The sequence below is a fragment of the Rutilus rutilus genome (assembly GCF_951802725.1).
Source record: "Rutilus rutilus genome assembly, chromosome: 17".
In the NCBI taxonomy this organism is placed as follows: domain Eukaryota; kingdom Metazoa; phylum Chordata; class Actinopteri; order Cypriniformes; family Leuciscidae; genus Rutilus; species Rutilus rutilus.
This window is the reverse complement of record NC_140230.1, coordinates 34,201,204-34,227,223: the sequence shown is the minus strand read 5'-3', so window position 1 is coordinate 34,227,223 and position 26,020 is coordinate 34,201,204. Positions and strand designations below refer to the sequence as shown.

Genomic DNA, 26,020 nt, shown 5'->3' with positions numbered 1-26,020 from the left:
AGACGTGATGTACAGACCGGAGAATCGAGGGAGGGAACCACACAGATTCTTGGAAAGCAGCACAAATAATGCTGTATGACTAACAAAAGATTAGGAGTGAACAATAAACCATGACTTTGTTGAATTAACTGAATCATCCTGTCGAAGCAAGCAGGGTTGCCAGGTCTGCTTGACAATAATAACCCTTTTTTTTTCTTTTTTTTAAACATTATACATATATACCTACTTAGATTTGTCTTGCCCTTACTAAGGTGTCATCATAAAAAATAAACCAAAAACGAGTCTGATCATCATTAGCCAGGTAATATCTATAAAGTAAGCCTTAATTCATTTAAACTGAGATACATTTTAGGGGTTGCTTGAGTAATATAATAGAAAAGTATACATTATGCTTGAAAAATTCTTGCATTAAACATAACTTGTAACTGTACTCTTATAATGAAAGTGAAATGACAAAATAGCACCTTAAAACCAACCATCTGAAAGCTTTGTATGAGCAAAATTGTTATTTCTTGAACGTTTTTCCCTCTGTCCACATCCATTCAAATAATATACATGCAAGGAGTCACAACTATCACTTCTGTCTAGGCAGTTAACAATGCCATTCATTTTAAAACAACGGCAGAAGGCAAGGTTTCCTGTAAAACAGACTTAAATTTCTGTTTATTAATCATATAACGTTATCACGTGACTTCAGAAATCATACGTCGCGCTCTACGATGTTTGACGACTATGATTGACTAATATGGTGCTTTTTTTTTGTCATTTCAAAGCTTGACAGGTTCAGTCTCCATTTACTTTCATTCGGCCTATATGGAAAACTACATGAGTTGTGAGAAAATGCATAAAGATTTTTTTTTTGTTTTGTTTATTTTATTTGAGATGAATTCTATCCTTTAAGGGATTGTTGACTCAAAAAAATAAATATTTTTTTATCATTAATTACATTTCAAACGCATAAGACTTCAGTTCATCTTCGGAGCCCACATCTGATATGTGAGGAGGTGATGTGAAGAAACACCAAAATTCAATCTGATCATCATATGAAGCGATTGTGTCTCTTTAGAAAATTCGGACTTACTGCTCAATTCATATGGATTAGTTTTACAATCTCTTTATGAACTTTTTAAAAGCGTCAAAGTGGTAGTTGAGCAGCTGTCAATGGAGGGACAGAAAGCGCTCAGATTTCATTTAAAAGATCTTCATTTGTGTTCCGAAGATGAACGAAAGACTTAATGACAGTAATGAGTAACTAGATGAAAAAGTTTGTAGACAAACTTTAAGTTGGCATGAAAAAGCCTTGCCAGAACGTTTGAAGTTTAGTTTAGTAGTTTTAAAAGTTTGAATGTTTTCAGTTTTAATTAGTTTAAGTTTTAGTTTAGGAGTTTTAAAAGTTTGTAGAAGTTTGAAGGTTTTCAGTTTAGAAATATTAGATAGAATGGAAGCTTAAATGAGTCTCAACTAATTAGAAATAGTACATAGAGTGGCAGCTGATGGAGTCTAATGAGCCTCTCCAACTGTCACAATTTGAATTTAGGCAGTTGAAGTTTAAATAGTCTTGGCTCAATTTGAACATTCCGCAATGATAGTCTATGGGATTTTTCCAAGTTTTTATCAGCAATTTTAGGAAAACAGCAAGCCAACTTAATTACTTGAGTAAATAATGACATCATTTTCATGTTTTGGGGGGTGAACTGTCCCTTTAAGGATTCCCCAGTTCGACGTGTCATGGCAACCCAGCGACCCTCCTCTCCACTGGGTGCCGCTGCAGGCCGAGAAAGTGACCCCTCCCTTCGACTTTTCGAAACCTGCCTAAAGGGTGTGTTTTTGGGGCTGTACGTATATTTGTTCTGCATCACGCACTGCAGACATGGGGAAAGGAGTCGGTGTGTGTGAGAAATCCTCAGTTGAATCGCTAAAGGACGCTGAATAAGTTCTTTGAGGAGCGCTGAAATGCCCGCGTGACGCTATACCACGAACACAGGAACGACATTCGTAGTTTAACGACTTTTCTTGTCATCCGTGATCGGGACAGGACCGCAGGTTGAAGATGTTATCAGAAGAGCAAGCCCGCAACATGAAGAAAACGTGACTGGAGCCTTTGGACTGTATCGATGAGGAGTGTTTTGGAGTTGTCATTGAGTGTCCTTTTTCACACAGTGTTTCTGAGGGGCTGATGATGATGAGGAGGATGATGATGATGATGATGTTGGAGGACGAAGAAATTGAACATCATTTCTACCTTTTAGTGTAATGTTTTGAGGGAATCTACTAGCACACATCTATTTATCCGAGGATATATACCAGCATATGTTTCCTAGTTTATATGCCGGTAAAAAGCCCCCACACACACGTCTGTATTTCCTGGTTTTCTCTTCACCTGGAAAGGGTGTTTTAAGTGCTTTATCCAAGAGTCCAGGAAGTAGGAAACCAAATAGCCTTAAAGATTTAAGTCAATCCGAAGTCAGAAGATGATCCAGGAACTATCTAGAAGGTTAAAAAGGAACTTCACTATAGAGCTAGTTAAAGCATCGACAGACCTGGTCAGATAATATCGTGTTATTCGTGTATATCTGGAGGAGCTTTGATTCTTCTCATCTTCTGAAACGCACAAATATCATGGAGATGAAGATGTTCATCGTTGTCGTGGTGCTCCTGGTGGGCAGTCTGATGCCCATCGAAGGGACCGTCAACTGTCCAGATACCGGTAAAGCTAAAGGAGGCGAGGGAAATCACACCAGTAACAACAAGAAAGCCTTCCCGGTTCTGTCTTTTGATTATGAACACGTCCGGCTGCCCTTTGAGATCTCATTATGGGTGCTGCTGGCTTCCTTGATGAAATTGGGTGAGTGTGTTGTTTAGATTTCTATATTCAGTGTCATAATATTTGTGCGTGTGTATATGACCTGTGTGGTGACCTATAGCCTATAATATTATGTGGTGTGAGAGACCCCTTAAAGGGATAGTTCACCCAACAATTAAAAATTCTGTCATTAATTACTCACACACTTGTTGATCCAAACCTGTAAGATGTTCATTCATCTTCAGAACACAAATGAAGATCTTTTTGATGAAAAAAATGTCCCTCCATTGACAGTCTACGCAACTACCACTTTCAAGCCCCAGAAAGGTAGTAAAGACATCATGTGACTCCAGTGGTTTAACCTCAGTTTTATGAAGCGATGCGAGTGCTTTGTTTGTGCAAAAAACATGATTTACCCATTAAAATATTAATCTCCAATAAGCTTTCTCGAGACTTTCACGTGCTGACGCGAGAGGAAACGTTATTTGAACATACGTCTGAGGTTAATATTTTGTAAATAAAGTGTTACATTATGTGTTTTTTTTGTAAAACATTTCACAGGATTAAACCGCTGGAGTCTAGGGATGTGATGGTGATGAAATGTTTCACCAGTTAATCGACGTGTGACAACGCCTGTAATACCTGTATCACCTGTACCGGGGACGGTTGGGGATGTTGGAGTTTTTCCCGTTTTTTTTTTTCCCCACCTCGCTTTTAAATGGCTTGCGGTGCCGGTGCGTGCCCACTGGCTGTGAATTAGTGTTTTAAATTACCCTCTGTTCTCACGCTACTCCGTTTACCAGTGTAAATATTCCCTTTCCACACTGTGTGACCAAGTTGCTCAAATCTCTACACACACTTTATGTGCACAGTCAACAGAACAGTGTTTCACTCTCGCTGCCAGCATAAAGTCTGGTCTAGACTGCAGTTTATCCTGACAACAACTGTCCAGTGGTACCGTTTACAACATCAGGTTTTGTCTGTATTTATGTATGCATGCATCAGACTGCTGATGGCGTGCCGTCTGAGACTAGAACAGTGCTGACCTGAGATTATTACATGCTTGCCATTAGATGAAACCAATGGAAGCTTGTTTCCACCACAAAATAAAAAATAAAAAAGGTAATTGCGACTTTTAATCTCATAATTCTGACTTTTTTTTCATCAGACCTATGATATAAACTCGCAATTGTGTGTGTTAATGTTAGAATTGCGATTATATAAACTATTAAAACTATTGCATTATAAAGTCAGAATTGCGAGAAAAGTCCCTTACTTTTTTATATATTTTGTCTCTGACCCAAGTGTACACGTACTGCACTGGTTCTGCTTGATTTGGGGTGGGTATAATATATGGTTTATTAAAGGGGTGGTTGATTATGATTTGACTTTTCTAACTTTAGTTAGTTTGTAATGTTGCTGTTTGAGCATAAACAACATCTGCAAAGTTACAACGCTCAAAGTTCAAAGCAAAGGGAGATATTTGCTTTTAAAGAAATCACTTTTTAAGGACTACAACAAACGGCTGGTAGAGACTACAGGACATTCCTTCCGGGTTAGTGACATCACCAACCCTAGAATTTACATAAACCCCGCCCCCTGAACACAATTTATAGATTATCAAGACAGAATATGCTAATCAATGAGTGGAAGATAACTAACTACACATAGCCTAAGCTGCATAAATTCATCAACTAACCATTCAGAAACGTCCTGTTGCTTCTACATGTGACTTCTCTCCATCATTGTCTGACTCCGGTTTGAACATAAAAGGCTAAAAGTTTTGGAAATTTTCAGTGCATGTCTGTGCGAGTGCAAGATGTTGTAGCTCCGCCCCCTGTGCCGGGAGCAGCAGCTCATTTGCACTAAAAGGGACAGACACAAAACAGTGCGTTTTTGCTCACCCTCAAAAATTGACACCTTTAACATGCTATCTAAAAATATCTGTGGGGTATTTTGAGCTAAAACTTCACACACACACTCTGGGCACATCAAAGACTTATGTTACATCTTGTGAAATGGCATTGTGAGTGAGTTATTCTGGATGGGGAAGCGAGTTGTGCATAAGGTGCCGATTGTTGTCCAAGGTTTGAGTGTAAATGGAGAATCGTTATGTTTTGGGGAAATACCGCAGTCGTATGATGCGCGAGGAGAGGAACATGCTGGCGAAGAGGGAAGATGAGGTCAGGGATGTGCAAACGCTGAGTTCTTCCTGTTTCAGAAGAGCGTGTGTGTGAGTGCGAGGTTATTTGCTATGACAGTTTCAGCTTCCTGACACACACACAGACACACACACACACACTCTCCTCGCAGGAGTCTGAAGCGTTCTGCTCTTCAGCCTCAGTGTTGTTTTAGTGACATCTCCCTTCTCATTCCCAGCAGGAGCGTATATTGTGAGGCATCTTGAGCTGCACGATTCTGGGTAAATTTAGATGCACCATTTTTTTGTTTTAAATAGAGATCACGATTTTCCCTTGTTTCCGAACAGACAAACAAAATAACAAGTGATTTACTAGAGGTTCTGACAAAATTTGAAATGCTTCAGTCAATTTGAAAATGTTGCATTCATTTAAATGAATAATCAATATAATATAATAGTAATAATATAGTCAACCAAGCACATCTGTCAATCATCAATGAATCCAGAAGACTCAACTATAGCATGAGTTCTGAAGTCATATAGGGTTATGTGTGGAAGAGACACACATTTATACAATTATTCGCTCATAAGATTTTTAGCAGATGTTAGAGCAAATTTAACTTTTATTTATTTAAAGAATTTTCTCTCAGATCTTTTCTGTATAACAGTTCATAGTGAGCACATCTGTCAGTCATACATTAGTCAGAAGATTCAAGCAATATTATATTGTATATTCTTCAGAAGTCATGCAATAGGTTTATGTGAGGAAGAGAAATGTAAGTATTCACTGATATGATTAAGCAATTTTGGTGACATTTTCACTGACCGTTAGAGCAAATTGGACTTTATTTATTTAGAAGAATCCTTTCCCAGATATTTTTTTTGTACAACAATTCATAGTCAGCACATCTGTCAATCAAAAATTAGTTTCATGCACTACATTATATAGTATAATGTTAGTCTTATAAAGTCAAACTTATATAGGTTTATGCAGTATTTCATAGGATTTTTTTTAGCAGTGGGGGCAGGTGTTTCCGAACAACCCCCCACCCCCCACTTGTGCTCCTAATAAAAATTTTTTAGGAGCACATACAATTGAAAGGTTTTTTTTCCCTTTAACGACACAATATTACTGTGCCACATTGTGTGACAAAAGTTTACCTTATGAACATTAAATATTTTCAGTTTTAGAAAAACAATTACACTGGCTGTCATAAAAAAAAATTGCATAAAAAAACCCCATAAATTCATACATTTTGTGCCTCATAGCGATTCTTGCTTAAAGTGTGAATGTCCGCACACAAACATTGTTGGCCCTGCAGGGTTTTACCCTGAAAATGGTCTTCGGTGGCCAACACTTAAAAAAAAAAAAAAAAAAGCTGTGATTTTACCTCTGGATTTCATAGCTTTGTAAGATAAAATCCTTCTTTAATAGATTATTTTGGTATATAATCATATCAATTTACAAATCATATCAAGAGAAAAAGTAGCATTAAAAAGTTTATTTTAACTAATAGTCTTATTTAATCTACCGTCTACAATTGAATAGGCTACCATTCAGTTGTAAATGCTGTAGTTTATTAAGGCTAAATCTTGCTAACCATATAGGCTGTAAAGGGGGTAAGCGCACCTTACGTTCTTATTTTAAGGTGTTCTGTAAATTATTTTTTTGAAACACTTTACAATATGGTTTGATTTAACATTAGTTTATTACTAACATGAACCATGAGCAATACATGTTACTGAATGTATTCATCTTTATTAATCTTAATAAAAATACAGCTGTTTATTGTTTGTTCATGTTAGTTCACAGTGCATTAACTAAATGTTAACAAATACAACTTTTGATTTCAATAATGTAGGCTATTAAATGTTGAAATGAACATTAGCAAAGATTAATACATTCTGTAGAAGTGCAGTTTATTAAAAGTTAATGTTAACTAATGTAGTTATAACTAGAGTTTAATAAATGGAACCTTATTGTAAAGTGTTACCGATCTGTTATACACCGATTCAGACGTCTCGTGAGTTCAGTGTTGGAAAGATCAGTCGTTTAACCATTCATTAAAACGTGGAACCTTGCTTCGCAACCTTGCTTTCTCTCTCGTTCTTTTAAACATGCGCCCAGCTGTCACAAGCGCAGCAGTTTATCTACATTACACACCGGTCAAATAAGACTTTGGCCGCCAAAAAAAAATCTTCGATCGGGTCAGTCGCACAAGTGCGCCTAAATATCTTTTCATGGTCGCACACAGACATATTTAGGTGCAAATGTGAGTGAATTGGTCGCACTGTAGAGCCCTAACGTTACCGTGGCGGCAAAAATTTTGCCGTGGCGGGCCGCCATTAACTAATCAACATAGAGGAAACACTGTTATGTGAAGAAGTTTGTAATTTTTACTTGTTCTGGCTAGGGTTGCAAAGGGGCTGAATATTTCTGGTAAATTTCCAGAAACTTTCTAAAAGTTCCAGAAAATTTCCAAATAATCCTGAAAAGTTTCCAAAAGTTTCCAAATAATCCTGAAAAGTTTCCAAAAATTCTGGAAACTTTGCAACCCTAGTTCTGGCTACATTTTTATTGCATGTTAGAGCAAATATATTTATGTATTTTGAGTATCAGATGTAATTGGCCTAAACCCTTCGGTTTTTCTCTTGACTTTCTTGGTCAGTTAGGCTGTATTTAGTCTGGCTCCTCTCCTCTGCTTGTCGGCTGTAGCTTTGGCCATTCCTAGTGTTTGCATCACAGTCCGTCTCTCCAAATGCACTGGCGCCTCTGCAAGGGTTAACATTAATGTTTCAGAGTCTGTTACTTCATTATTAATAAATGGCCATCATGGGGAGTGAGTGCCAGGTCTCACGACTTGAAGACAGCGAGTAGCAGTGAACACAATATGGACTGATTTATAGCTCATGCTTAGGGCTAAACGCGGGCGTACACTGTGCGATGTCTGTGTTAATTCAGATGAATACACTGAACGAGTAGATCACATGCGATGTAAAGCGAGCTGCGACTTCACTGCTCACACTATACGTGTGAAATATGCGCGAATCAGCGCGATTAAACCCTCGTGCCGGGTTGCGCCAATAGACGATATCATGTATCCAGAGATATTGTCAAAACAAGCATCAGCTATCAGTATCAAAATGATTTAGCATTTCCAATTTATGTATTAAATTATTATTATTATTAATTTTGTATTATTATTATTATTAGGGAAGGCCTTGGCTTCTTTTATTATTAAACTGATAGGCAGAGATGGGCATAAATAGATGGAAATGTATTTAAAATACAAATTCAAAATACTGTGTGAAAAAATGTAAATACAAAATACACAAAATACATGTGAAATTGTCCATCCAGTGCCGGTATAGGTCACAGTGAATGAAGAAACTACATAGGCCTACTGACTTCACATTCCTAACCACATCTCTGCCCTCTCTTTCTTTCTTTCTGGCAATTACAAATAAACTTATGCAAAATAGCAGCCATTTATATAGGCTATTTCTGGTTACAATGTAGTCTATTACTTGTGGTGAACACCTGAAAATAGGTCTAATAGGTTAGATAAACCTCCCGGTCACGTTGGGAGTTACCGAGGTGGGGACTATTTTCAGGCACTGCATCATATCATTTCACCTGCTGGACTCATGGTACGGCAGCAAAGTTTCTTGATTATTACGCAGGAATCAGAGTATAGTTCCTAGCCATATCAGCCTAGAAAATCGCAACTTTACATTTTCCATCAGTCTTAGTGCACGATGTAACTGCAGAAGAGTCAAGTTTTAAATAGGAAAAATATTGAAACTCTTTGGTCATTTTTTTGAGAGAGATGCTAATGGTCCTGTCCGAGTCAATGATCTATGCTAAGCTATGCTAAAAGTGGTACCGGTACCTGAATGGATTCGAAAACGGTAAAACTCAACTGTTTAACTCTGGGGGAGTTGTAAAATGAGCCTATTTCCAAAAAAAGTGGAGTATCCCTTTAAGGGTTGTTTTAAGGACATGTTTGTGCATGCCAGTAGCCAGCCACTCTGAAGCGGTCAAAGGCGATTCTAAACGAGTCAAAAAGTCGAGACAGGACCCATCGTCAACATTTCTGTGTCCACCACTCTAGTTCATCCAAAACAAACCAGAAAAGAGACTCAAAGTGCTAAATACCAGAATTATCCTTTAAAGGAGTCATAATGTTGTGTTACCTTGGATACCCAAATGCTCTATTATAGTATTTTAGGCACTTCTAAAAAAGAAAAGTGGAAAAAAAAATCAACACAGAGCCCCTCAGACCCTTATTTCTAAAGGCATTATTGTCTCGCGAGATCTGATGCGATGTTTTGGCTGTCGTGGACGGTCATTATAATAATGCAAATGAGGGGCGCGTTGATTGGTTGCAGGAATGTATTTTACTACTTCCAAGCGGTACAAAAACATAGACAAAATACTGCAATAGCTCAATAAATGTGACGGTACTTATTGTTAGTGAAATTGTAATCACAGCCAAAGAAAAAAGAAAAAATACACCATTGCCAGATACATTCTTACAGAAGCCCCACTAACTGAATCAATAGTCAATACTGCCATAGCCCAAAATAATATCTGCAGTTATATGCTCATGGACGTGAGTTGCAAAAACCATAAACAGCTCAGGTAAACCTCTGAGAAATGACGGCTGCTCTGCACACACACGCAAAGGTCTCTCGCTCCCTCTCTCTGCCGCGCGCGCTACGTATGCGCGCTCATGCTCGCTCGCGATTCCGGGAGATTTAAACTAATTTGCGGGCATTAGGGAGCCGGTATCAATACGCGGGAGACTCCCGGAACTTCCGGAAGACTTGGGATGTCTGTGTTTTGAAAATCGCTGTCCGTGGGTCACTCTTAGATATATTTAAATACGTCCACACCGCAGATATGTAATGTTGCTTCAGACAAGCACGTGCAGGTCGCGGTGTCTGCTGTTTGCGTCATCACAACATTTCGGCCGTATTGTTTCGGTGATAAAAGTCTTTCGGCCGAAAACCGAAAATGCACTTTTGGGCCATTTTCGGCCGAAAATTTTCGGTGGCCGAATATTCGGTGCATCCCTAGTGGTATATTGTTTTCATACTTGCATTTAAACAGTTTTAGCCACTGAGCATGGACTCCTGTACCGTCACTACTGTAGCTGCTAGTGTAAAACAAAGTCGAAAGATGTGGCTAGCATTCGTAGAGTCCATTCCCCGTGTTTACCTCGAAGGTAACGTTACATACAATAGCCGCATTAGCAGTTAGCTGCTATTTGTTAACCACAGTAGAGCAATAAAAACACAGTCTTACCTTTTCAATTTCTGGCAAGTCCCTGATGGTTGGGATGGCACCTTTTCCCAAACGGAGCTTCGAGGCCAAGTTCGCCTGATATTGCCCCAAATTTGTAAAAGATTCCGGTGTAAAATGTTTAGCACACACACCTAACGATACGCCACTTGAAAGAGTTGTTGGGACAGCGTCATTAAAAATGAATTTCATCCACTGTTCCCTGATAGTTTCGTCCGTTTTTGGTAGATAAAACACATTTGCATGTTGTTTGTGGCAGTCACCCACAGAGCATCTCAGGTGTGCACTCGATTTCTCCATCTTTCTCGAGTCAACTAAACTGAATCTGAGGGGGAGAGGGGGAGAGGGGGAGAGGGGCGGGCTTCCCGCGGCATAGGTTTGCGGTGTCCATATTTGGTATATCCTCCCCCGTCTTGACGTCAAGAAGGGGAAGAAATCAAAATCTCGTTTTTTCGTGCGCGTGCACGTGGACTATTTTACAAACCCTGAAGTAAACAAACGCTTCACTTTTAAATATCGGCTTCCCGGCCAGTGTACAATCATTATGCAATCATAACATACATTGATTCTCGTGGAAAAGTGAAATTTCTACATTATGACTCCTTTAATTGGCATGGCTGAAACTGAAAGCAAACCGATAGAAAGGTGGGGTTTAGATTAATTAATCAGAACAATTTAAACTGGTGTTGGTTGTGTCGATTGTTTAGCAAAGACATAAAAACATAAAATTTAAATTCTTTGTCTAAATGACTGGAAAAGCAGCCATTTCTGCATTTCTTTTGGTTAAAACTGTTTACAGCCATCTGTTATCTGATAGTTGGTCCATTGTTAATTCTGTTTTCTCATTTGCATTCTTTCATCGATTCTTACATGCTGCCTCTAAAGTGATCTGTGTGAGCTGTGACCTCGGGCTGTGAAACTGGTTTGGGCTGTGGTGTAAGTGTCTGCATAGATTAGACTTTCCACCAGACCAGTGTAACCCACTGTTGACTCTCGTTAGTTTGATCAACTGATTAGGGCTCAGACAGGATAGAGATCCGGCCTGACCAGTGAGATTACAATAGAGATTTTAGATTAAAACGAACCCTGAGTTCATTTGAATAAGCGTGACCGCTGCCATCTGAACCCTGGTGCCATCAAACAAGCGGACCGAGACGCTGAAAAGATGGGTCTCAGTTCGCTTCCAAGCAAACTGGTAAACAGACATGTAAACGAACCAAAAACAGGACATGATGCGACCCAAAAAAGGACAGAATTCTCAATCATACCTGTTTTTTCTCGTCATAGTCGTGATGTTGCCCTGTTCAGTACAGGTCGTCAGATCCGCGTCTCCTCGCAGCAGATCTTTGCTTGTGTGTGTGTATGACGGAGGGATTCCTGACGCTGTTTTGACTCCTTGACACATTTTATAATCTCTTCACGAGTTCTCAGCTGGTCTAAATACCATCATTTGTTGGCTACGCACATACAGCGAGCACATTTAGCCCAGAACACAGCATAGGTTTGGATATTCGTTAAGTTTCGTTGCAAAATATACGACATAAAAGCCATTTTTTCTGTTTTGTGTCTTTAGGGTCAGTGTTAAAAATGACAGTGTGAGTGCGAAGTGAACCAGGACTAAATGCGTTTTCTTTCTTTTTGTCCGGACCTAAAGAACACACACCCTAGGGAATCTCAGACCTCAACAACTGTAAAGCATTGATTGAATGTTCCCTCTGTTTGGCTTTGGCGGGGACTTATTAATCATTAATTGGTATTCTGTGTTTGATCTTATCAGCATTAAAGGCAACCAATTATATGAACCTTGTTTGACTTTTACCTTTGACACAGCTCTTATGCCATGGTGATTTATTTTTTATTTTTATGTAGCCTTCCTTGTAAGTACTAGAGATGTCACGGTGAGGACATTTTTCCACCGGTATATAAACTTGCAACAACACCAGTTATTAACGATAACCGTAATCACTTTTGAATGCATGCGTGCTTCACTTTCACGAATTCGTCATTCGTCACAGACTATCACAGCAAGCCTATAAATACCATAGTATAAGAATATTGATCATTCGGGTCCATGTCGTATCAAAATGCCTTAACATTATTATGCTTTTTCAAAAGTATTTCATTTGTCGATTCCACATTTTGCTCTTTTCACAGCATATTAGTGGCGTTTACAAATACAGCAATAAAAAAAAAAAAAGTTTTTACATTGAAGTAAAATTTTATATATAAAAGTTTGGGTTCAGAAACATAATTTTAAAGAAGTTTAATACTTTTATTCAGCAATGACTCATTGATCAAAAGTGACAGTAAAGACATTTATAATGGCATTAAAGATCTTTATTTCATAGAGATTTCTTATGCTGTTCTTTTGAACCTTACATTCATCAGTGAATCCTCAAAGTTTTCAAACATTGATAATAATAATAATAAATGTTTCTTGAGCAGCAAATCATCATATTAGTAATGATGCTGAAAATTCAGCTTTGATCACAGGAATAAATTACACTTTACAATACATTCACATAGAAAACAGTTATTTTAATATTGTACAATGTTATTTTTTTATTTTTTATCAGAAAAATGAAGCCTTTGTGAGCATAAGAGACTTTTTCATAAACATTACAAATCTTACAGACACCAAACTTTTGTGTGCACACTATTTTTATGCTTCATTTGGTTTAATGATTAGGCCTCGGTATTTTTCCACTGCTTGTTTCTTAATTAATAACATGCAGATAGTCACCTGGCAGCCAGTCCCAGTCTCTCACTGAGAACATGCTGGTTTCTCCCTAGACAGGCTGTTCACTTGCGACCAGGATCGATATGACTCATTGGCGCAGCAGTTACAATCACCTTTACTGACCCTGTAATCAGAGGAGCGTAACACACAACACAACAGAGTCTTCTCATTTGCATTTCTTGTCCGTTTACCCCTTCGATTTACATGCCAGATGTTTGTTTATCATTTGACTGACTTAATGGCTTAATGCCATGAACAAAACACATGCTTGTTTGGTTCCAAATTTGATAGTTTGTTTTGATGTTTGAAATGCAGATGCATGCAATTCTTGTGCAAGTAAATGATAAAACAAAATGTCTACATGTTGGCACATTTCTACCATTGCACAATGCGTAGATCTCGTCCTATAGGCCGAGACTCGAAAGGTTCCTGTGCAGGTAGAAGAGATCCGACATGCTCAGTGTATCCCTGGGGGTTTGATGTCCCTAGTCTTCTGCCAGGCTGCTCCCATTATAACATTCCCCACAGGCAGCCATGTGTTTCACTGCAGATGAATGCCTGGCGACGAGAACGGCCTGTAGACTTCACTGTGCCCTTGAGAGCATTCTGGGTAAATCTCCTGCAGCGATACACATTAACCAGTAGGGCTGGGACGATACACCTATCTCCCGATTCGATACTATCACGATACTTGGGTGCAGATACGAAATGTATTGTTTCATGACGTTTCATCGCCAACACAGATCTGAATGTTGCGATATGATTTTGTCAAAGTTTAATTGACAGACGAATTGAAAGATCGCGTGGGTGTTTGAATCGAGATCACAGTCTTATAAAGATGAATCGTGCAGCTCTATTGTCTTATCTCTCTCTCAGCATATGAGCAGCGCGAGGGGCTTTTCAATGCATTCAGTCTCACGTCACACGTCACTCAACACTCATAGATAACGGCACATTTCATGTTGGAACGAAAGTGGCTTCTGTCACCGAGCATTTACAAGCAAGTACAAAAATAAAGCAGTTGAATTTGAATTAATATCAATTCTGGAATAAAAAAAATCTTTTTTAGAATCGTAAAAAAAAAAAAAATCGCGAGGTGAATCGAATTATTTATATATATCTATCACCTTTTTCAACAGAAAAAAAAAAATATATATTTATTTATTTATTCTGTTTTTTTCTCCCAGCCCTACTACCCAGGCCGAAGACAGAGATTGACATGTAGATAGAGTCTTGAACTCTTTAATTGAAAAAGTAATCAAAAAGTTTTGGTTGGTGAAAATTGCACCATAAAAGTTTCAGGGGTTCTGAACTCTGGGCCTACTGTAGAGTTTCACTTAAATCAAGGGATTTTTATTTGCTGCGACGCATTTGAATTCTCGCTGGAAATTGATTAGATCTAAAGTAGGCATTCGTTGGCAAAGCTGGCAGCAGGATGATGGTTGGAGGGGATTTTCAAACTGGCGTCATCAGAGAAGGAAGGCCATTTTCAGATTTGATTATGTAGATAATTTTTTCTTCTTCTTCTGTGGATTAAAATGCATGGCTGAATTGTTTACAACAAGACTAGGAATGTGTGCTAACAAAGTAAATAGGGGCAATTTTGATTTAATGCCAACTTTAAGAAAATAAAGTTCAAATTTTTATGCACACAATCCCCCTCCCTTCCCTTTTGAAATGATGTACTTTAATGCAAAAAATCTCATTATTCACCGCTGTGATAAAGAAAAAAAAATACAATTGAAAAATATTTTCTAATTAAAATAGCATTTGTTGTGTTTTTTTTTTTAATGAAAATATTGACTTGCAGTAAACAAACAACAACAACAAAAAAACATTTAAGAATAATGAAAAAAACATGCATGCATATATACATAGATGGATAGTAAAACATTTATAATGTAAAATATTCTGAAGCAATCCAGTAGTTAATTCACATGGAAATGTCACGATGCAAAAAATAATAATAAAAATAATCTAAATGGTCTGTAAAATAGGCTTTACTTTCTTTATACATCAATAAATTTCAAATTTTTTATTCTTTTCATTTTCTTTTGGTTTTCATGAGATTCACTCATTAAGGCATTCATTTATTTATTGAGTGCTGGTGTTTTAATTGCTTAAACACAAAACCTTGAGTGTTTTTACCTTGGTTAGGGGGTTTAGTGTCATGCAAACAGTTAACCTCAGTAAAGAAATATGGGATTCCAGCAGAGACCACACACACACACACACACACACACACACACACACACACAACCTCTAATGCTTCTCTGTCAGGTTAAAGCCTAGATGACCCACATCTGAAAGCCAGACTTTTTAAAAGTAAAGTAAATGTACAGTAATCCTGCCCACTTACAGCTGCAAACGTATGCAGCCATACATGAAACATGATACAGCGAAATCTTCCCAGATGACACTTTTCCACCGCCACAAGGTATATATCGTCATGCTTTCTCTCGCCTGACGGGTGCTTTAGCTGTTACTGATGAGTAATTTAACATTCTGTACGTGTCCATCTCCAGTGGCTTGCAGAGGCAGTGGTGATGGCTTTGCTGCTTGTAATTAAGGGCTGTCAGGACCATTCTCTCTAACGCCGGCGATTTATTGCAGTCTAATGTTCCCTAAAGGACTTTCTAGAGGCATGGAAATGCTTATAAAATCACACATTTAAATGTGCACTGTATCATTATAGCTCCTTTCACACAGCGCGTTGATCCCGGGAAATTGCCGTAAAATTGCTAGAGTGCCTTCTGTGTGAACGCAAACACGTCCCGGGATTGATGCCGGGATGGGGACCTAGTAACATTGCCGGGATCAGTCCCGGAACACGCCCTGTGTGAACAAAATGCCAATGCCGTAAGGGGTATTTTGTTGCTCTTAAAAAGAAAGTTTGTGTTCGTCATAATAAAAGAAGGAACGAAAAAACGTCTGCAAACTAGAATGAAGCCGAGACCAGGAGCTCCTTACTGTTCGCGCTGGACCTGAGAGCGTTCGCCAGCTTTGTGGAGCGGTGCGTGGGTGTTTGACTCGAGGTCATGGTGCAAAGGACCCTAGGTTGAAATTACTCCGAACCATCCCTTTAATTAACATCCATCATCATATAATTTTATAACATTAACTAGAAAGATGTGCAAAAAAGAAGCACATGTAAAGTCAATGAGTTATTTAGATCACAGCTTGTATGCAGGCTTCGTTTCTGTAGCGCTGAGATGTTGATATTTGTTATGTGCGAATGACCAGTTTTAATTGGATGTGCTCAGTGTGTGTGTGTGGTAGCATGTTTACACTATCAGGCCTCACACTGTTTTCTCTCGACACGTGCCGGTATGCCTATCATCCTCAAGACGCGTGGAGCGCTGGCATCAGGCGATGGGCTCTGAATAATTGACAGTCTCCCGGGGGCTCATTGTTGGGTGTTCGAGGGGCCGCACAACAGGCGTGAAGGTTAAATGACCTCGTAATAGCTGAGGGATTCTGGCTCCTCTATTTTGAGTCTTTTTATATAACGCTGATCTATAGGGATGGGCCCGATGAGCACATCCGGATCACAGTACGAGTAATTCTTCATCACGGTTTTATCACGGTAACAGTATCACAATATAGATTTTTGGTACTCTTTATTTTAAGGTGTCATTGTTACAGTGTAATTATATATTTAAGTACTGAGTAATATTAAGCAACTACATGTACTTACTATAGGGTTAGGGTAGGATTTGGTTGAGGGTTAGTTAGTTGCATGTAATTATGCATAATTTACTGTTATTACTATGGTAAGTACATGTAACATGTAACAAGGACACTGTAAAATAAAGTGTTACCAGATTTTTTTTTTTTTTTTTTTTTTGAATGTTTTTTTTGTCTTGATGATCCAGTAAAACTAAACTGAATTAATACAATTATGTATTTATTTATTTGATGATCCAGTGAAACGAAACTGTAGTGATTTAAAAAAAAGAAGTTATTATATTTTAATTTTGATAATCGAGTGAAACCAAGCAAGTTATTTTTTATTTGTTTGTTTTATAATTGTGTAATAGTTTAGTTTTTTATTTATTTGTTTATATGTTAATTATTTATTTCAATTTTGATAATCTAGTGAAACTAAGCAAAACATTTTTTTTGTGTGTGTTTAGTTTTTATTTGTTTATTTATTATTTTTTGATAATCCAATGAAACTAAAATTAATCAATTAATTATCTTTTTTTGGTTGATAATCCATATATCAAACTATTTTATTTTAGTATTTGTTTTATTTTAATTTATTTTATATTAAAAATATATATTTTTGCACAGAATGTAACAAAACACAGGGTTTGAACTACTTTTAACATGATAAGTTGTCTCATTGCGTCAAAGTATCAGGCTGCTTTTGAATGATTGTCAGTGGAGAAACATTAGAAACACACTCATTTCCTCCATTAGCTTCTGGACCTTGTTAATCAGCTAAACAAGGTTTGAGCTGCAGAAATGTCCCTAAATGACTTCTCTCCTCCATTACTCCCTGATAAAGCCTCTCAGGCTCGAGGAGGTTTTAATTCAGCTTGTCTCCAGGGTCTTTTATCTGCTGACTGCTGTCGTGTCAGAGGTGCGTAGGTGGTTACGTAGACAAATTGTAATGACTTACTTCAGTTGAAATGAAGATGACGTTAGTCTTCAAATAAACCTCTTATTCATTACTGTTCCATAGACAGATTTAGGCCCGGTTCCACAGACAGGGCTTAGTTCAATTAGGACAATTAAGAAGCATATACAGTACTGTGCAAAATGCTTAGGCATGTTAATGTTAATGTTTCTTCAAGCATCTTGGAGACATTCCTCCTATTAACATGCCTAAGACCATTGTATATAAACCATTACTGGTGTGAATCAAGAGACAAAACAATAGCAGTAACATATTTTAAGATATGCCAATGAAAGTTGCTTTCAGTTGCATTTTAGTCTGGGCTAAGCTGAAACCTTGTCTGTGAAACCAAGGGTTAGTCATTGTCACATGTTTGACCACCGATGGACCGTTCAGATTGATTGAACTGTGTTTATCAGTCACGAGATGAGCGCAGACTTGTGTGGGTTTCTCAGGGCCCTTTCACACCTACCTTGTTTGGTCTGGATTTTCAGACTTTTCAGTTTGATCCGAATCAAAATTACAGGTGTGAAACCCTCCCCCAGACCACGGTCCGGACCAAACAGACCAAATTTGGTCCGACGAAAGGAGGTAATCTCGGTCAGGATCAAACTGAACAAAGGTTTGGTTCGTTTCTAGTGTGAAAGCATTTTCTGTGTGGTTCGGACTTTCAGACCGTTTACAGGAAGGGGTTCCCGCGTAGCCTAAACAACTGAAGAAGCATATTTATGTGCATATCTGTCAGTCCTGCCCACAGCGTTTCTTCCAGCTGATACACACACACACACACACACACATTTGTCCTGTGTCCTGCCGGCGACGATAAAATGTTCACACAACGAGAACATTCATTTGGCGAATTTGCACTAGCCTTGAGTATAGTTGGTGCTGGAGGGAGTAATGCCATAATAATAAAAGTATAGTGGCAATGATATGCGTCTGTTCATTCATTCTTGTCGAATTGACAACACGCTGACGTCAGACGCACGTCCGTTTACAAACCAATCAATGTCAAGATGCAGCCCACATAGATGATGACGACAGGACGCAAGTATGTCATGTAAAGTTCTATAGTGTGCTCGCATAATTGCAATGTGAAACCAAACCAAACCAAAACTAACCGAATGTATAGTGTATGAAAATATGACCTTTGGTTCAGACTTTCAGGTGTGAAAACGCCCTCAGAGAGTGTGTGTATGTGTCCTTTAACTATTTCCTCGTCAATCTTGTTCTCACTGGTATGTTGTGTTACTTTCCATGAGTTAAGCCCCGTGTTTGTCTCCTGAAAACATTCAGCTGTCAAAGCGGTGCATGACTAATGCACTCAAAATATCTAAAACCAGCTGCAACAAACCCCTTTAGTCAAGAAAAACTTTAGTGATTAAACCCTCACAGTTAAAACTAAAGCTTACGACAAACCAAAGATGATTAGACTAGAAGTCAATCATTTGTTTGAGTGTTTTCGGCTCTCAAGAAAACAGTTTGAGTGGCATTACGTTCTTTGTGACCCTGTCGTGATGCTCTGACATTATTCTTCAACTCTGAGGTTCACAGCGGTTTCACATGTCAGCAGGTTTCATGTCAGCAGTTTCACACTGCTGTGCAACAGGGCTGCGGCTTTACTCTGAAAATAAAGTGATTTTATTGGGTTGGCATTTGGATAGTTCCTTTATGGCCATGAAAAAGCTACTAAAGATTATAACAAACTTGATTGTAATCAAATCTAATTTAGATGAGGAGAGGAGGAGTTCGTATCCGGATGCTAATTAATGTTCACAGATCGTATAAGCCAGACAGTGAAGTCAGACTATAACCTGCAAAACTCTTCAGATTTACTGAACATAATGTGTTTGTGTGTCTGTCTCTTCCACCAGTTCAGTTCGCAAAATCGTGTTTCTAAACTGTATTTTAATACATTTATATACTGTTAAACATGCATAAAAATTTGAATCAACCATATATTATATTAAATTATATTATATTATAGGGGTGTAACGACTACATCGATGTATCGATTTATATTCCTACGAGCCAACTACATCGATCTGTGCTCAGCAAGTTGGTCTTCCGGACGACATATATCGATCTAACATCGTTTTAAAAGGTAATGAATCGATTGTATCGATACTAGGAAATAACACATTGGATTTAAGCACATCAGACTTAATATGGATGTTTTTTCTTAGCACTTTTAATGATAAAGGCGCTAAACGTTACTCCATTCAGTCTGCCTATCTGTGACGTCGTCGCCATGCGTGACGCGCCAGCAGCAGCGCAAAGACAACAAGCAGCGCAAAGTCTCTCACCTCAGAAAAACGGACTTGTTGTTTGTTTCTAGGGCTGCACGATATTGGAAAAAAAATTACATTGCGATATTTTTCCCCCAACGATATATATCGCGATATTGCGAGCCATCAATCCAGGCTAAAGTCAATAATTACCATTCCATGTTATTAATAATTTCAATAATAAGCAAGCTTCATTACAAGTAACAAAAAGGCCACTTAATATTTTATTCCAGAAACATATTTCTCTCAGAATTCGGTGAACGTTCTACACAGGACCTAACGTTCTTCGGGTTCTAGGACCTGAAAAATTATGTTTTCTGTGCTGATTCAGTGACGCGTTCATGTAAACGCCACCTAGACCCAGCAAAAGTAATGATTCATAATATGTAAAATATTACAATGAGACATTTTAATTGTTTATTAATAAACAAGTGTTTTCTGTAAAGATGAAGTTGACAATATACTGACTCGCGATCTTCGCAGCAGTGATCGGGAGAAATGCACTTTTCATACAGATTAAATATTGCTATATTTTTTTTTTAATGGTTCTGTTTAAAAGTAGAGATTTCTGTAGATAATAGATATATTTCTTTTTTTTTTTTCTTGTTTTTTTTTTAGGTGTGTGAGGCGAGTAGGCTACCTTTTACGCTGAGTTTCGGTTCATGGATGATAGCTTAATCTCCGGTTCAGGCGCTGGCTGCTATATTTAATTATTATTAATCATTATTAAATCCAGGAAATTGGATAATGAAATACTGATTAAAATTAAGATACAATTAATACAAAACGAAATTCGTTTTAAAGAAAGGCTTTGTGCTTTCTGTTTGAGGTCTCTGTGAAAGTTTTAAAGCAGTCTTTTAGTGCCGCTTTCATAACGGTCGCGTCCGTAATGTCACGTAACATTGTTTTTTCCTCATAAATGCGAACACGAAAAATAAACGAATGTTTAAAAAAGACAACCATCCACAACTTTATAACACTCCAGCAAAGTAGCCTACCTCTTTTTGGTCAACATCCTCCTTTTTGTAGACGAAATAGGCTAGTCCCAAATAGCTGATTTTGACTTTTTTTGCGGCGGATCCTCTTCGTCGCGCATTTTTGAATGTTGGCTGTGAGCGCGGTGAGCTGCGGCACAGCGAACCAATCACTGTGCAGGCACGCAGAACGCGTATGTCACCCCAGCAAAAAGCCATACAACAAACTCGTGTTTACTGTGTGCTACCGTTCTCTTATGGGTACTAACGTTACCCTTCACATCGCATGTTCCGGCGATGTGACTATCGCTCATTCGCACATCGCGATGTCGATGTTAAAACAGAATATCGTTCAGCCCTATTTGTTTCCATAACAAAATGCCACTTACTGGTTATTTTGTATATTTTTATATGACTGTGGTGGCTCATACCAAGATTGTATTAACAAAAACTAGTTTGGGACTACTATTTAATAGCTTAACCTCGCAGTGCCTACTGTTTATCAGTATTTGTCATATTCTTACCATTTTTTTGGTATGTTAAGTAAAGGGGGACAGAACTTGTGTGTCAACAATTTTTGTGTAAACAAATGTATTATAATAGGCCTATCTAATTCCTAAAAAGGTGGGTCGCAGCTTGATGAACATGGAGAAATGTGGGGGATCCCATGGCCAAACTATTCAAAACATCATTCAATGTTGTGATAATCGTAATTAATAATCGCAATTACAATTTCAAGGGAATAATCGACAATTATCATTTTTGTCATAATCGTTCAGTCCTACTTTATTCAAATAAAATGTGAATGCATTTGACATTAATTGTTGTTTACTTGTTTGTTTATATCCATAATTAATTGATACCTGATTCCCTTACAAGAATTTTTGGCTAAAAAGTCACTGAATCGATTCGGATCGGATCGTTCTAAATGAACCAATATCGTCCTTGAATCGTATCGACAACCACGAATCGCGATACGAATCGAATCGTTGTTAAAACAAATCGTTACACCCCTATTATATTATGTTATATTATATATTTAGTGACACACTGAAATTTCGGCTACCGAAAATATATAGGACAAAAAATAACTTTGTTTCAGCCATTCAGTGTCTATTACTCGTTAGTTAGCTAGAAAAAAAATAACTATAGAGAGGAGCATTTTAATAAATAAATGCACTAAATTACATATTCATTATATTTTTACTTAATGGGTCTTTGGTCATTAATGAATGTTTGAATAAATCTTTCATGAAAACAAGTTTTTATTACAGCAACCATTTAAATGTTTATATTTGAACAGCGAATTGAAAAACATAATTGAAAAGTTGATATAAAACTGCCTTATGTGCAATTTAAATGACTAATTTATTTAATTTATTATTAAATAAACTATTTTTGGTTTCAGTTTTCGGCTAGATTAAAACATTCATTTTGGTTTCAGTAAAAAAATAATTTTGGATGCATCACTAATTACATTTACTTTCATGCATTTGGCAGACGCTTTCACCCAAAGCGACTTGCATTGCATTTCAAGGTACACATTTACATTCTTATCAGTTCTTGCTTTCCCTGGGAATCGAACCCATGACCTTGGCGTTGCAAGCGCCAACTAGGGCTGTCACTTTACGTTCAAAAATCGATCAGACCAGCCAACACACGTTTCGAAAATGAAAATAGGGAATCGATTTTAACGGCCTTCTCTCGGAGCGCGTCCAGCTCGTCACGATGCGAACGCGCGTCACACAGCAACTGCAGGCTCTGACAAACACACATAACAGCAAATCATACTTCTGCATAATGTGTCTCTTTTTGTGGCAAAAATGTGAATTCTGTGCCAAGTGCCAACGCTCTACTGTTTGAGCTACAGGAAAGATAGCCGGAGATTTAATAATTAAAATTAGAATTTTAATTAGCATCTGTCTTCATCCATCCTTGTGTTTCTTCCTCTTGTAGGGTTCCACCTGATCCCCCGTTTGCCCTCTATCGTGCCGGAGAGCTGTCTGCTGATCGTGGTGGGTCTGCTGGTCGGTGGTCTCATTAAGGTGGTCGGCGAGACTCCTCCGCCACTGCAATCCAATGTATTCTTCCTCTACCTTCTGCCTCCCATCATCTTCGATGCGGGATATTTCCTGCCCATACGACCCTTCACTGAGAACCTGGGCACCATTCTCATGTTTGCGGTGGTGGGGACCCTGTGGAATGCGTTTTTCGTGGGTGGTCTTCTGTACGGCGTGTGCCAGCTGGTGGGCGGTGACCTGGCGCTCGTGGACCTCCTGTCATGTCTGCTGTTCGGGACCATCATCTCAGCCGTGGACCCTGTGGCCGTGCTGGCTGTGTTTGAAGAGATCCACATTAATGAGCTGCTCCACATCCTGGTGTTCGGAGAGTCTTTACTTAATGATGCCGTCACTGTGGTGAGTACACTGAACCTTATAATTATATAAATATTTGTGGGTGAGAGAGAGAGAGAGAGAGAGAGAGAGAGAGTGTGAGAGAGAGTGTGAGAGAGCGAGTGTGTTTGTGTGTGTGAGAGAGAGAGCGAGTGTGTTTGTGTGTGTGTGTGCGCGTGCGGTGTGCGTGTGCGTGCGGTGTGTGTGTGTGTGTGTGTGAGAGAGAGAGAGAGAGAGAGAGAGAGAGAGAGAGAGAGAGAAAGTGTGTGTGTGTGTGTGTGTGTGTGTGCACACACACCGGCCACTAGAACCTCTTTTGCCTTCAGAACTGCCTGAATTTTTCGTGGCATACTAAGATGCTGAAACTCCCAGTGTAATCCCCCACACCATTACACCACCACCACCAGCCTGAACCGCTGATACAAGGCGGGATGGATCCATACTTTCATGTTGTTTGTCAAATTCCGACCCGACCATCTGAATGTCACTGCAGAAATCGATACTCATCAGACCAGACAGCGGTTTTCCACACTTCTATTGTCAGTTTTGGTGAGCCGGAGTGAATTGCAGTGGTCTTGTGGTGCTGTGGTCTGTCAGCTTCAGGCTGTGTTGATCAGAGATGCTCTTCTGCAGACCTCGGTTGCAACAAGTTACTGTTGCTTTTCTATCAGCTGAACCGGGCTGGTCATTCTCCTCTGACCTCCGGCATCAAGGCGTTTTCACCCACAGAACCGCCACTCACTTGATATTTTCTCTTTTTCGGATCATGGTTGTGCGTGAAAACCCCAATAGATCAGCAGTTTCTGAAATAATGATCCCGTTTCTTCCCCCATCGTGGTGCTCAGATCATCTTGACCGTGTCTACATGCTTAACACACATTTTAGCACTTCCAGTTCCATCGTCCTGAAGTCAATGGGTTATTTGAACGGGTTTTTAGTTAAATGCTCGAAATAAGGTCAGTGGTGAACACACAAGCTCAAAATATGTGCACGTTTCTTTCTACAATATAAAATACTTCAGTAATACCCTCTTGTGAATTATTATTATTATTTATTTTTTTTAAGCTAAAGTAAACTCATCTACTCACTAAGTCTGCCTTCACAGCCTTGCTGTGTTTATAATCATACTCTTGCAAACTACTTGAACTTTCAGGGAAAATGTTTTTAAACAGACTGAAAGAGTTGACTGAAGCTTAGTGAAGGTTCGACTCCAGACGATTATATTTACATTTACATTTAGTCATTTAGCAGACGCTTTTATCCAAAGCGACTTACAAATCAGGACTAAATTAAGCGAGTCATCATGAAGAGGCAAAAGACAACAACAACGCAAGAAGTGTTCAGAATACGAAGTTCATGCATTATTCAGAGTAGCATAAGCATGATAAGTGGGATTTTAAGGGAAAGGTTTTTTTTATGAGTTTAGGTGCTCATGGAAGAGATGGGTTTTCAGCTGTTTTTTGAATGTTGTCAGGGATTCTGCATTCCGGATGAGGGTGGGCAGAGTGTTCCACCAGCATGGAACTGTGAATGAGAATGATCTGGAAAGTGATTTTGTGGCTTTCTGTGATGGAACCACGAGACGTCGCTCGTTGATTGATCGTAGGCGTCTGGTGGGGATGTAGGCTCGTAGGAGTGAGTGAAGGTAGGAGGGAGCTGAGCGTGTGATAGATCTGTAAGCAAGCGTCAATGCCTTGAACTTGATGCGAGCAGCGAGAGGTAGCCAGTGCAGAGAGATTAACAGAGGGGTGATGTGGGCCATCTTGGGCTCGTTGAAGACAAGACGAGCTGCAGCATTCTGGATCATCTGAAGAGGTTTGGTAGCACATGCTGGAAGTCCGGCCAGAAGAGCATTGCAGTAGTCAAGCCTAGAAATGACCAGGGCCTGGACGAGGAGTTGTGTTGCGTGCTCAGTTAGGAAAGGCCTGATCTTCCTGATGTTGTGCAGCGCAAACCTGCATGATCGAGCTGTCTTTGAAATGTGATCTGTGAAGGTCAGCTGGTCATCAAACGTTACTCCCAGATTTCTGACCGACCTTGATGGGGTGATTGATGATGAATCAAGCTGGATGGTGAAGTCGTGCTGTAGAGACGGATTGGCAGGGAGGACGAGCAGCTCAGTCTTTGCCAGGTTGAGCTGCAGGTGATGTTCCTTCATCCATGTGGAGATGTCTGCCAGACAGCTCGAGACCCGTGCAGCTACTGTGGGATCATCTGGTCGAAATGAGAGGAAGAGTTGTGTGTCATCAGCATAGCAGTGGTAGGAAAAACCGTGTGCCTGTATGATGTGTCCCAGTGATGTAGTGTAGATGGAGAAGAGGAGGGGACCAAGAACTGAACCCTGGGGAACCCCTGTGGTCAGTTGATGTGCTCTGGATACCTCGCCTCTCCATGCGACTTTGAAGGACCTACCTGTGAGATAGGATTCAAACCAGTCGAGTGAAGTTCCTGTGATGCCCAGTGATGAGAGGCTGGACATAAGGATCTGATGGTTCACGGTGTCGAAGGCAGCAGACAGATCAAGGAGAATGAGGAGTGAAGATTTGGAAGCAGCTTTTGCAATCCGTAGGGCTTCTGTGACCGACAGTAATGCAGTCTCAGTTGAATGCCCTTTCTTGAAGCCAGATTGGTTGACATCCAGCTGGTTGTTTAGAGACAAGAAGGATGTTACTTGGTTGAAAACAGCTCTTTCAAGTGTTTTTGCAATGAATGGTAGGAGAGAGATGGGTCTGTAATTCTCTACAAAAGAT

General features: G+C 39.1%; 1 protein-coding gene across 1 annotated transcript in view; it reads left to right on the top strand.

Moving 5' to 3' along the window:
- Positions 1-1,795: 1,795 nt before the first annotated feature.
- The window catches only part of slc9a1a (solute carrier family 9 member A1a), a 51,053-nt gene continuing 26,828 nt past the window's right edge, over positions 1,796-26,020 (top strand). The window contains exons 1-2 of the mRNA XM_084385305.1: positions 1,796-2,845; positions 22,834-23,294. Coding sequence (XP_084241431.1) covers positions 2,620-2,845; positions 22,834-23,294 — 687 coding nt within the window. The 5' untranslated portion in view covers positions 1,796-2,619. The remainder of the gene's footprint in view (positions 2,846-22,833; positions 23,295-26,020) is intronic.